We start from the raw sequence: 12,619 nt of genomic DNA, 5'->3' as shown, positions 1-12,619 counted from the left end.
TTTTTGTTGCACGTATTATAATATATTATATTATATATTTTAGTAGTATGGTGGTATCTCTTTTGTGCATTAAAATAAAAGGGGAAGACGTGGAAGACTTAAACTAAACTATGTGATGTAATGGAATGTGGAGGCAATTTTCGACAGGTAGTCAGTCGGTTGATGAGGAAAGCTGGTGGAGGAGGTCTGTTTGGAATAAAGCTCTGACATATTTATCCATATGCTGTCTTTGAGCTAATTTCACATTCTGCTTTCAAGGACAATGTTCCTTGCACAAAGTAATTTACCATAAAACATCCACAATCAACAATCTATGTTTGTGTCTAGAGAGTCATTTAAACTGAAAATGCATTTAACAAGGCAAATGGACACCCTTGAGCAGTCAGGACCTCTGACACTGCCACCAAGCACTGGAGCAGAGCCCAGAGAGACTGTTCTGTTGCCAGTTCATTTGCACGCTCTTTGGAAAGGTCAAATAATAAAAGGATAGTGCCAAACAGAAAATGATCCAACATAGAGGTGATAACCCGGTGTGTTATGTAAAAGACTAACTGGAGAATATTCACATTATCTTATTAACATGTCTGTGGTCACCTATTCTTTAAAAAATACCCACAATTATTATTAATTATTTGTACCAGAGGAGTCAATATAAATGTAATTGGCCCTTTACAATATAAATGAGTCATCAGGTTCTGTGGCATGAATTCCAAGCACTGGACCGGAGCCCAGGAAAAGAGATGTGTTTATTGGCAGCTATTACAAGAGGTCAAACAACAGCAGGGCAGTGATGAAAGAGCAAATGTTCCAACTTGCAGGTGATAAGCATACATTTTACACAAACAGCAATCTCCTATCTTGTACACTTCGAGAATATACGCCTCCTCTGCGGTTCTTAGACAAAGTATAAAAGGGGAGAGAAAGAATGCAAGTGAGAAAGTGGCCTTTCCTGAAATAGAAAGGAGGAGAGAGTTGCATTCACACTGAAGAAGATAGATATTAAGGCTGTACATAAAGGAGGAAAGGCAAAAAGAAAAGAGGAATTGAAAGTAGATAAAGGAAGAGAAAGGAGGTGAAATTGAGTAAAATAAAGGGTTAGCAGAAAAAGAGAAGAAAGGAAAACAGACATTCAGGTCAGATAAAGACATGCTATAGACTCAGTGTACATAGGGGGACAAAGAGAGAGACATGAAGAGATAGAGAGAGAAAGAGATAAAGAGAGAGAAAAGAGGACAGGATCATCTAGAGAAATAGATATAGAATTCATAAAGAACTAGGAATAAATTATACTAAGACAAGAGGGAAGAATAGTGCTTAGAGTAAATTTTAAATTCCACTGTTTAGGAGATCTGCTAGAAGCAGAGACAGGCGTCCACCATGCTGTCAATCAGCGAGCTGTTGATTGCTCTGTTTCTTACTCTCTTCATTGGACATTACTTCAAGCTTCAGTGGTTGAGGAGAAGATACCCTCCTGGACCGACTCCACTGCCCATCATTGGAAATCTCTGGACCCTGAAATTCGTGCTGCACCACGAGGTCCTCATGCAGGTACTGTACACCTGGTTACAAGGTGGTTGTTACTTCTGTTGAGTTTGCAAATGTTTCCCAGCTGAATGTATAGCTTATCGTGCTCTTGACCCAGACACACTCCCTGATACTTGGGCCTAAGAAACATTTGCTGGTGGGTTGCTCAATCACAGTGGCTCATGAAAGACTAGAATTTGTCTTTGATTATGTTTAGAGACAGATTAGCTATTACAAATATGTATGTTTTTGAAAGATTGATGATATTCTTGGATGACTGAAGCAAAAGGAGGAATACCCTTTGTCGAGGATGAGAAACTTAAATGATGAAAATCATCAAGAAAGCAATGGAAGAAGCTGGAGTGGTAGAAAAAGTCAGAACTTTAGAAAAAAGAAAATTGAGTTTATGATGCAAGTAATATATTGTTTTATATATTTTGTAGTATGGTGGTATCTCTGTTTTGAGGATTTAAAAAAAAAGGGGGATTTATGTTTAAGAATGTGATGTAATGGAATGTGGAGGCAATTTTCGACAGGCATTCAGTCGGTTGATGAGGAAAGCTGGTGGATGAGGTCTGTTTGGAATAAAGCAGCTGACATATTTATCCATATGCTGTCATTTGAGCTAATTTCACATTCTGCTTTCAAGGACAATGTTCCTTGCAAAAAGTAATTTACCTTACAACATCCACAATCAACACTCTATGTTTGTGTCAAGTAATTTAAAATTAAAATGCATTTAACAAGGCAAATGGACACCCTTGAGCATTCAGGTCCTCTGACACAACCACCAAGCACTGGAGCAGAGATCAGAGAGACTGTTCTGTTTCCAGTTCATTTGCACGCCCTTTGGAGAGGTCAAATAATAAAAGGATAGTGACAAACAGAAAAAGATCCACCATAGAGGTGATAACCCGGTGTGTTATGTAGAAAACTAACTGGAGAATTTTCACATTATCCTATTAAAATGTCTGTGGTCACATTTTCTTTAAAAATTCCCACAGCAATTATTCCTTATTTGTACCCAAGGGGTCAATTTAAATGTAATTGGCCCTTTACAATATAAATGAGTCATCTGGTCCTGTGGCATAAATTCTAAGCACTGGACAGGAGCCCAGGAAAAGAGATGTGTTTATATATATAAGATAGATAGATAGATAGATAGATAGATAGATAGATAGATAGATAGACAGATAGACAGATAGACAGATAGACAGATAGACAGATAGACAGATAGACAGATAGACAGATAGACAGATAGACAGATAGACAGATAGACAGATAGACAGATAGACAGATAGATAGATAGATAGATAGATAGATAGATAGATAGATAGACACACAACACAAGCACACAAACACACACACACAAACTTTTCGATCATAATGTTTCTTCTACTGCTCTCCCATCCACCAAAATAATGTTCCTCAATTATAACAATACTTTTAATGCTGTATGGTTTCCTATGGGTGCATTCGTAGGTCTTTTCCTAAACTAGTCTATGCCCAGTTTTATTACAAAATCGCCTCAAACTCCTAAAGGTTTTTTCAAGATGAGAATGGATTTTGATGGCTTGTCAATGCTCTGTGTCACTTTATTTTTTCTCCCTTTTGTACTTTAAAAATAAACCAACTTATTACAAGACCCAGAGGAGTTCACTGATCTCTGGTTCCACTGGGCTTCTCTGTGCCCTCAGAGAGTAGTAAGTGAGCACCCAGACTAGTTAGTACGTTAATGGTTATTACGGGTATGTGCTCAGGTGCAAAGGTTCAGAAACGGTTCCTGCGGTGCAGTTTTTACTGCACCAAGTGTAAACTTTTCCTAAACTCAACTGCACTCACCATTTACCACAAAGTTATCTCAGTGAAACTCTCAAGGATGTCTTCTGACAGGCTCTGTTCAAGAAAACCGAGGGTCTTGGTTGTTAGCCAGTGCTTTCTGGCACTGAGTGTTGACCCCCGCCCCCCTTGTAAATCACGAGTGAGTCAGTTCATTAGCAGACTAAGAGGACACCTCATCCAACGTTGCACTGAGGTGTGAAGGATCAGCCATGGGGTTTCCTCAGAGATTCATTAGTCTATGGTTTCCTATTGATGTTGGTTCAAGACCAACAGCTGCCTATTCTATGTGACCACTTTATATGTCCCTGCTCACATGCCCCTCTTACTTTTGCCATGTGATCTTTTAACACCAACACTGTAGGGGTGTATATTCCATTAGGCCTGACTCCTTTTACCAGTGTAACTGTCCAACTGTGAAGTGCTCATGATTTTAACATAAGCATAGAGGGCTGAGGCAAATAGATGGGCCTTAGCCCTCAGTGGCAATCAGATTCAGGATGCAATTTGTGCATCCTTACAGCCAGATCTGTCTCAGTGCCATGCTCTTTATTTTCTGAAGCAGATCATGTTTGTACCTGTCACATTCAGAAGCGAAACACTAAATACTAAAAACACAGACACCTCTGCCACAGGAAACGCGGTGCCTGATGCGTGTAATATTATTGCTGATCTGTTAGTTATTAACCCATCAAAATCTGTTTCTTATTTCTGCAACGCCACATTCTATGCCTTGTGCTGCCATCACATGTCTGGGTAAATCCATGATGTATCTGTTGCTCAGATAGTACACTGTGCTTCTTACGTATTGCGGGGCTCTGGTGGGTGATATTCAGTGTCAGTCAACTTGTAAACTCTGGGGCTCAATTGCACCACAGATGCTCAAAGTGCAGTGATGCTACTCAGACAGGGGAGGTGCTATTCCTAGAAAGAGATGCTTTTAGTGTTAGAGTTGGTGGTAGAGATTACAGGTTTTCCATGCTCAGGCAGGAGATTTACCCTCAAGCTACTCAAAATGTGCAATAAGTTAGTTTTCAAGTACGCCCCAGACAGCAAGCATCAACCGAGCTTCCACATTGCCACAGTTAAGCACACAATGCTATGCCTGTTTCAATGTTGCCTATCAAATGACCATGGTGATGTCCACATTTATCCTGTAAAGCACACATTGCCCCGCCACACAAGCAAACATAATAACAGAAAAATAATGATAACATTGGGGTGTCACAAACTGTTTTTTTTTCTCCATTTGATTTGTATATTGTTGGGTATTGCGCATGAGTGGCCATCTCTATTAAAATCATGCATGAAATATTCTTTCATATCCAAAGACAAGGTGCAAACGTTGGTAGCTGTGGCACAGGTCTATCTTCATAGTTCCCACAAGACATTTTGTTTATACCAAGTACCTGGTAATTGCCTACTGTGTATTTATGTAGCATTGAACCTTAAGACAGACCAGGGTTCACTCAGGACAGTAAGTGATATTGTATGGATGTGCATTGTCATTCTTTTAGGCAGTCTAGTGAACTTAATGTGAGAGGACCATCACTTTAATAAACTCCTGTATTCTATTTCCAGACAAAGTCTTTAAACAGGTGTATGAGAGAATTCACTAAAGAGTCTGGACCATGTGAGGGAAATTCATGTGTGTGGGTAGCTCAAATTAAGACCAAAGTTTGATGCATGCTAGAGAATTTGTGATTTACACAGCATCTTTCATTGCTATGCATGTTTTACTCCAGCAAAATATATGGATAAAAATGCCTAGGCCTGGAGTAAGACACGGCTACTCTGAAAACTCCTGGTAATTGGACACCAAAAGAGATTTCTAAAATGTAATTCTTGTTGATAGATGTACAACCCATTATTAATGATGCAGATAATTCCATCCTTGAAAGGTGGAGGACACTGATTTTGATCTGCAGTGTGTAAAGGGAGATTTGCAATGTGCAAAGTAAAAAGAGAATGGAGTTCAGTTTAGGACAGTCATTTGGATCCTATCATGCCCCCATGTATGCATGAACTGTAAGCTGTGCAACTTTAAACTTGGTTTTTTACACTTAATCATTTATACTACTTCGTTAAGACAATTTCAAATATGATGATTGGCTAACAGTACCTTAATTTCTCAGAAGCTAAATAATACCTAGGAAGGGACAAGGTTTGCGTGAGCCACTATCTTCCTGGATGGTAGGCCAGTTTTACTACCCTACATAAAGTAACATAAGTTGTACGTGGCTAACATGGCTTGCCCAGGCTGCACAGAGTCTGAAATGCATAATAGATACCTTCCCCCAAGAGATCAGATAGTTATTTGTTAGAGTAAGTACTTGATTTCCTCTTGTTTGCTGTTCCATTAATTTGTTCCATGATTACTTTCCACCCCCAGCTGGCCAAGACCTATGGGAACGTGTTCACTGTGTGGCTGGGGCCGAAGCCAGTGGTTGTGCTGAATGGATACCAGGCTTTAAGAGATGGTCTAATATCACACTCCGAAGAGCTTGTTGGTCGCCCTGCAATCCCAACGTTTCAGGAGCTGTCAAGGGGCAAGGGTAGGTAGCTCTCGCTTCACAACAGCAGGTACCAAATAACTTGTTTTTATATAGTGCATCATACCACACTTCAGTCATTTCTAAGCTCTGTAAATAATAGGAGTTTTGATTTTCAGTTTAAAGACACTCAATTTACCAACCTTGAAGAACAAGAGCATGTAAGTTTTTGAATGTGTGATCTGCACAGTATTTTATTGGATCAAAGGTGTAACTCAATAAGCCATTCATCCAGCTTTTTAGAGTATTAAAAAGCAGACAGGGGTCAGAGGTCAGGAGGTGCTATTGATTGGGTTATGAATGGATGAAATACAAGCTGTGTGTAGATATTCATGACTGCTTTAAAGACTCACTGACCGGATATAAACGGATTTCCTTGTTGGGTTGTCCGACGTACTCTTAACCTATTCCTACTCATGGAGTAAACCTTTGTGAATTGTGTATCCATTATGTAAGTGGTTGGATGGATGAATGGCTGGACGGACAACCGAATGGACTATCGAGCGATAATAGCACAGACGATAAAGAACTAGACTTTCAGAGTGGGCAGCTGGTGAACGCTGTGCATTAGTCACACAATACAGTGTTGCCGCCACAGGGGCACCGTGTGTATAGTGACCTGGCTGTCAGGAAGCCTTCTCAGCAGCCTTTATCTCTCAAATGGGATACAGATCTGTGCTCTCTCTGTCTAGGCCCTGAAGTGTGTGCTACTGATAAAAGGCTGCAGCGGTATTACCCTGCAAATCTACCAATGTACACTGTTATGGTATGCAGATTTGTAGAGGGCACTATCACCCAGGAGGGTATCCTGGCACTGAGATTCTCTTTGTAAGAGAGTATCCCTGCGCAGTGGTGTGGACATACATGTGCAACAATCGGAATCTAAGAGCTAGCATTCTATCTATTTAACAAAAACATACTGAATGTACTGTGTGTCCTGTGCTACAGATACAGGGCTCCTGGATGTGCATGGGAGGAAGGCAATTATAGATCCCACAGTGTGTCAGCGACTCTATCTTCAAAATGTATTTTCTGCAGTTAGTAAAGGAAGCAGCAAGAGCTGAATGAGTGGCAGAGAGAGAGAGACTGATATTTGTAGCTCAAAAATAAGTCACCCTTGCAGTCTTTTGCACAGAATTCCTCTACTTGTACATGCATTATGTTAGCAGCGAGGACCAAAGCATTATTTAGCCAGGCTGAAAAATTAAATACATATTCTCCGTTGAAGATATAATTAACTAAAACCTAAAACACAATTGTTTATTTAGGAGTTGTCTTTTCCTCTGGACACACCTGGAAGCAGCAGAGACGCTTTGGCCTGACAGCTCTGAGGAATCTCGGACTTGGGAAGAAAAATCTAGAAGCGCGAATCCAGGAGGAGGCCCAGAGCTTGGTGGAGTTCTTTGCAACAAAGAAAGGTAAATGGTTTCAGGCCCAGGTGCCACTTCCATGATATTAATCATCTGACCCCATATTGGGCTCATTCAGTTTCAGCAATCATCATTTATTTATTTATCTATTTATTTTATATAGCACAAACCAGACCCGAAGGGATCTCTAAACGCTTTAAGTAAACAGTACCTACTGCATACAAGCAGCATGCAAATCAACATTATGTGTTAGGATACACGTGAACATTTTGATTGCTTACATACATTTAAAGCAACAATCATCCACATTAACAGATTCTAACAGAAAGTTAAGCATTTTAGCTGTGAGGATAAGTGAAGATTAACAAACCGAAGGCAAGAACTAAATAATAGCAATAACAGGTGGGCACCATTTATCTTTCAACATGATCATTGTAATCAAAACAAGATGCAGTGGCCAAGGAAACCAGAACTGTTATCAGTCTAGTTGAAATTCACGATGGAAAAATTCACCTAGCATTCCCAGGGATGAAATTTGCATGGAAGGGGAGGGGGACCGTGTGGCCCTCCTCCCCTGGCCTCCAGTGGGCCTGAGGAGCCTATCCTCCAGGGCTAATTTCAATAATAAAGGGGAGAGGGCTGCTGGCCATGCGGCACCGTTCCCTGTGCCATCCCCTGGGGCCAGCTCATTGACAATGTCCCGGGAGACCACCCTCCGGGACATGGCGGTTTCCTTGCCTGCACTGGCGTGGGAAAGGAAACCTGTGTTTGCTACTGCTTGGCAGGAGCATTTTTAAACTCCCACCAAGCGGGAGCAAACACAAAGTCTGTTTCCAGCTGGCAGGAACTTTAAAAATACTGTCCTGTGGGTAGGAAAACAGATCAAACTATTGCTCCCACCAGGAAGGAGCAGCATTAGGAGCTGCTCCCTCCGGGTGGGAGCAGGGCCGCTGCATGCAGAGAAGCCGACTGGGTATGGGGCTGTTGGGACCTTGGGGCTCCCCCTGCGGCCTCCAACACGTATATGGTGGGTGCCATGGGTAGGCATGAAGGCACCCTCCTTTCATTAATGAAATATGGTAATAAAATATTACTTACATTTTTTTTAAACCTATAAATTTGCTGAAAAAAACAAAGTTTAAATTAACCTTATATTTAGGTGTGATAGGAAGTAAAGTAAATAGGACAGTGACAGCATTAACGCTTTGAACTTTTAAAAAACTCAAAAATCCACCAGCTATAGTTAGCAGAGCTAACTGTAACTTGCGCCAACGCCATGCACAAATTGGCCTAAGGAGGGGGACTTGTGTGCCCACTTCCCTTTATTAAATGAGTGGCCAAGGGGATGGGGTCCACGGGGCCAATAACAACTCAGTGAGGGAAACTGCACGGCCACTCTGCCCTTTAATAAAAAAAAATGGCCATAAAGAATGGGGTTCCCAGGCCCTATGGCCAACCCACCGCTGCTCATGGCCAAAGTCATAGGGTTGGCTGCAGGGCCTGGCAGGTCTTGCATTAACATATTACTATATTACTATATGTTTAGAAAACCTTAGAAAGGCACAGCAAAAAGCAAAGGTTAAAGTAACGTGATAGTTAGGTATGATAAAAGGATCTGTATTTTCTTTTTTAATAAAACCTTAGAAATTTACTGAAAAAATACAAAGGTTAACGTAACGTTATAGTTCGGTGAATTTGTCAGTGACGACATTAAAGTTTTGAACTAAAAAAAACACAGAAATTCACCAGTTATAGTTAGCAGACTAACTATAACTTGCACCCACGCCATGCACTGCTTCTGACCTCACATATGAAATCACTCATGACATGTTCAATTACATCATTTATGACATCATTGATGGCCTCTCAAATGAAATCATTGATGGCATCCATGATAACCTCACTGATGACATCATCCAAGCTTTGTTTTCCCGCATATTGTTGTATACACTAGAGGTCTGACAATAAATAAAAAATAGTATAGGAGAAGATCAGGCATCATAACGACCAACACAGAAACAAATGCTTTAGGTGTTGATAACAAGCATTATGTGCAACATTGACCATATAGCATATACTTTACTGGTAGCATAGTTCACATTACCAATCATCCACATATATGGTAAACTCTCTCAGAGAACAATCTTCAACCTGTATTCAATTGTTCAGAGAAAGCCAAACTAGCAAGTATCAATTTCAAAATGAATGCCCTACTACGGACAACTTTTATCTGCATCAAAATCCTGATACCACTGAACCTACAATAAGAAATGAAGTTAAGATCAGTAGAGAACTAAGGGGCCTATTATGATGGCGTGCGGATCACCACCGCCCGACCAGAGGTGGCGATCCGCACGCCATAACTCCCCGCCCAACCACCAATTACCCCTGCCATAGTACCATGGCGGGGGTACCGCGGCAGACGGAAAGACCGTCCGCCGCTTTTCTGCCGGCAGGCAATTGTCACGATTGCCTACCAGGCGGAAAAGGCCCACAATATGGTGGTGGTGCCCTGCAGGCACTGCATCCATATTATGATGTGTGCGGCGCGCATGCCTTTCCATGGCAGAGAGTCTGCCATGGAAAGACATGCGGAGATTGATTTTGGGGGGCCGTTGAGGGCCCCCGGGGGGTGAGTGGCTGCACGGGGGGTACCTGTGGTACCCCCTTTATTGCCTTACACTAGGTGGCAGGCACCGCGTGGTGCCTGTCACGTTGTGCATTGCAATGCACGTCATGCACCTTTAACATTGCAGCGGGTGCTGTTTACAGCACCGCCCGCCGCAATGTTAAAGGCAAGAATGCGCCCGCCATTGTGACGGGCGCATCCTAATTTGCCTCTTTGGACCGCTGCACCTCTGGCGGTCGGTCCCTTTTCCCGTTACGGTGGCAGGCGGTGGTGCCCTAAGTACTGTTTACAGTGTTTACTCTATGGAGAGAGTTCATTCTATACTCCAGTATTTGCAAACAGTGAAATTCTCACAAGAGAGACACCACAGAGTATTCAAAGACTCTAATAAGAACAGTATGCATTCTATGCAACAGTTGTCAAAAAAGACACTATTTGCTAAAGGTAACCAAGATCTGAAGGTGCTAAAGATCATACTACCTGCTGCCTTCAGACTGTGTTGAAACTTTTACAAATATTCCATCTGCTGAAGCAAAACAAGTACATGTGAATAGCTTAGTATTTGGTGCACACACTCTTCTATGTTAAGTATAATTTATCATGCTGACACGATTCTCTATAATAACTCAAGGCTTTTTACAAAAGTTAGTATCTACTAACTAAAATCTTTCTCCTGTTGGAAACATTTTCTGCAGAACCAAAATGTTGTGTGGAGCATAATGAATATAAGTCAACCAGGACTTGCAAACTGATTTACTCTTGAATACAAACATTTATACTGTGTTCAATACCTCTACACAGCTATGGTGAATTAGGAATGCATGCGTTTTGTATACACTTTACCGATTAGCTGGCCCCAAGCTGTGCAAAATTATGTAGAAAAGTAATACGGTAGTTACCCACCGCTATATAATTTGTAAAACAAACTAGCAAACTCATTGGATGATGTCATCAGTGATGTCATGAATGATATTGTTCGAGATGTGAGCTCATAAACAGTGCATGGTGGGGGTGCAAGTTATAGTTAGCGCTGTTAACTATAACTGGTGATTTTCTGTGTTTTTATAGTTTGAAATGTTAATGTGTAGTTTTTTTCAGTGAATTAATATATAGATATGGATATATATATGTCTACACATATATATTTTTTACAGAGTATATATTGAATGAAAAAACAAAGGTTAAAGTAACATTATAGTTAGGTTCACATTTCACTCATACAAAACCATAGAAATTCTGCTGTTATAGTTACCTTAGCTAACTATAACTTATGCCCTTGTAATGCACTGCGTATGACCTCGCATGTTATATCACTCATGACATAGTCAGTGACATTACTAATGACATCTCAAATGACTTCACTGATGACATCATCCAGTGATTGTGAGTGTTTGCTAAATGTTTCTGAGTGCTAAACATATATACAAAGGTACCACAAAAAAAAGTTTGTGTACTACTACTGAGTGATTCTGTTTTAAAACATAGATAATGTGCATGTCTGTGTAACTGTGTGTATCCATGTGTGAGTGTGTGTGTGTGTGGCTGTTGGGTGAATAAGTGGGTGTGTGAGTGCCTGTATGGGTGAGTGAGTGGTGTATGTGTGAGTGAGTTGGTATGTGGGAGACTATGAATGAGTGAGTGGGTGTTTGAGTTTTTGTATGGGTGAGCAAGTGGGTGTGTCACTGGCTGTAAGAATAAGTGAGCAGCTGTGTGAGTGGCTGTATGGATGAGTACGTGGGTATGTAAGTGGCTGTAAATGGTGAATAAGAGGTGTATGGTTGAGTGAGTGGGTGAGTGAGTGGCTGTAAATGATGAATGTATTGGTGAGTGAGATGGTGCATGCATGGCTGTATGGTTGCTTGAACGGGTGTGTAAGTAGGTGTATGGGTGGGTGAGAGGGTGTGTGAGTGGCTGTATGGATGAATGAGTGGGTGTGGGAGTGGCTGTATGGGTGAGTTAAGTGAGTGTGAGAGAGGCTCTTTGGGAGAATATGTGGTTGTCTCAGTGACTGTTCAGGTGATTGAGTACATGTGTTAGTATCTGTATGAGTAAGTGAGTGGGTGTGTGAGTGTCTGCAAGGGTGAGTGAATGGTTGTATGAGTGGCTGCAAAGTTACTGAGTGGATGTGTGACTGGCTCAATGCATAAGTGAGAAAGTACTTGTATGGGTTTTTGAATGAGTATGTGAGTGGTTGCAGGGGTTTGAATAGGTATATGAGAGGTTGCATGGGGTTGTGAGTGGGTATGTGAGTTGTTCTTTGGATTCTTTCCTCAGTGCTGTCATTTGAGATGTTTGCATGGTACTGAAGGGAGAGTACATTCTTCTTTTGAAATAAATTGGTGACTGATGCACTCTCTTAGGCCCCAACCCGAGAGGCTGGCATCCCCAAAGTCACCTGCTTTTGGAACATACAGGAAAAGGATGCCCGCTGGTTGAATTTCAGGATGCAGAAAAAGTGTGGCTGACAAGGCGAGAAGGCCCGCCCCGACTTGGAAAGTTTATAGGAACAGCCAGAGTTTGTGGGAGCACTGGACTTGTGCACTCCGTGTTGAAGAAAACTCGAGGCAGGCAAGTCGTGCAACCATTGGATAACCAGGTTTAAAAACGAGAGTGCCATTTCCGTTGACATTACATGGATGCCAAATGAATCTGCCATATGTGGAATTAGATCCTTTGAAGGGACAAAAAGGGCATGCTGGTACGTG

At 41.4% G+C, this 12,619-nt stretch overlaps 1 protein-coding gene across 1 annotated transcript in view; it reads left to right on the top strand.

The window, feature by feature from the left end:
• Positions 1–937: 937 nt before the first annotated feature.
• The window catches only part of LOC146786137 (cytochrome P450 2J5-like), a 48,627-nt gene continuing 36,945 nt past the window's right edge, over positions 938–12,619 (top strand). The window contains exons 1-3 of the mRNA XM_085635640.1: positions 938–1,548; positions 5,756–5,918; positions 7,184–7,333. Coding sequence (XP_085491766.1) covers positions 1,378–1,548; positions 5,756–5,918; positions 7,184–7,333 — 484 coding nt within the window. The 5' untranslated portion in view covers positions 938–1,377. The remainder of the gene's footprint in view (positions 1,549–5,755; positions 5,919–7,183; positions 7,334–12,619) is intronic.

Source organism: Triturus cristatus, chromosome 11 (assembly GCF_964204655.1).
Source record: "Triturus cristatus chromosome 11, aTriCri1.1, whole genome shotgun sequence".
NCBI classification, from domain to species: domain Eukaryota; kingdom Metazoa; phylum Chordata; class Amphibia; order Caudata; family Salamandridae; genus Triturus; species Triturus cristatus.
The sequence above is the reverse complement of the archived record's forward strand: the minus strand, read 5'-3'. Positions and strand labels throughout refer to the sequence as shown.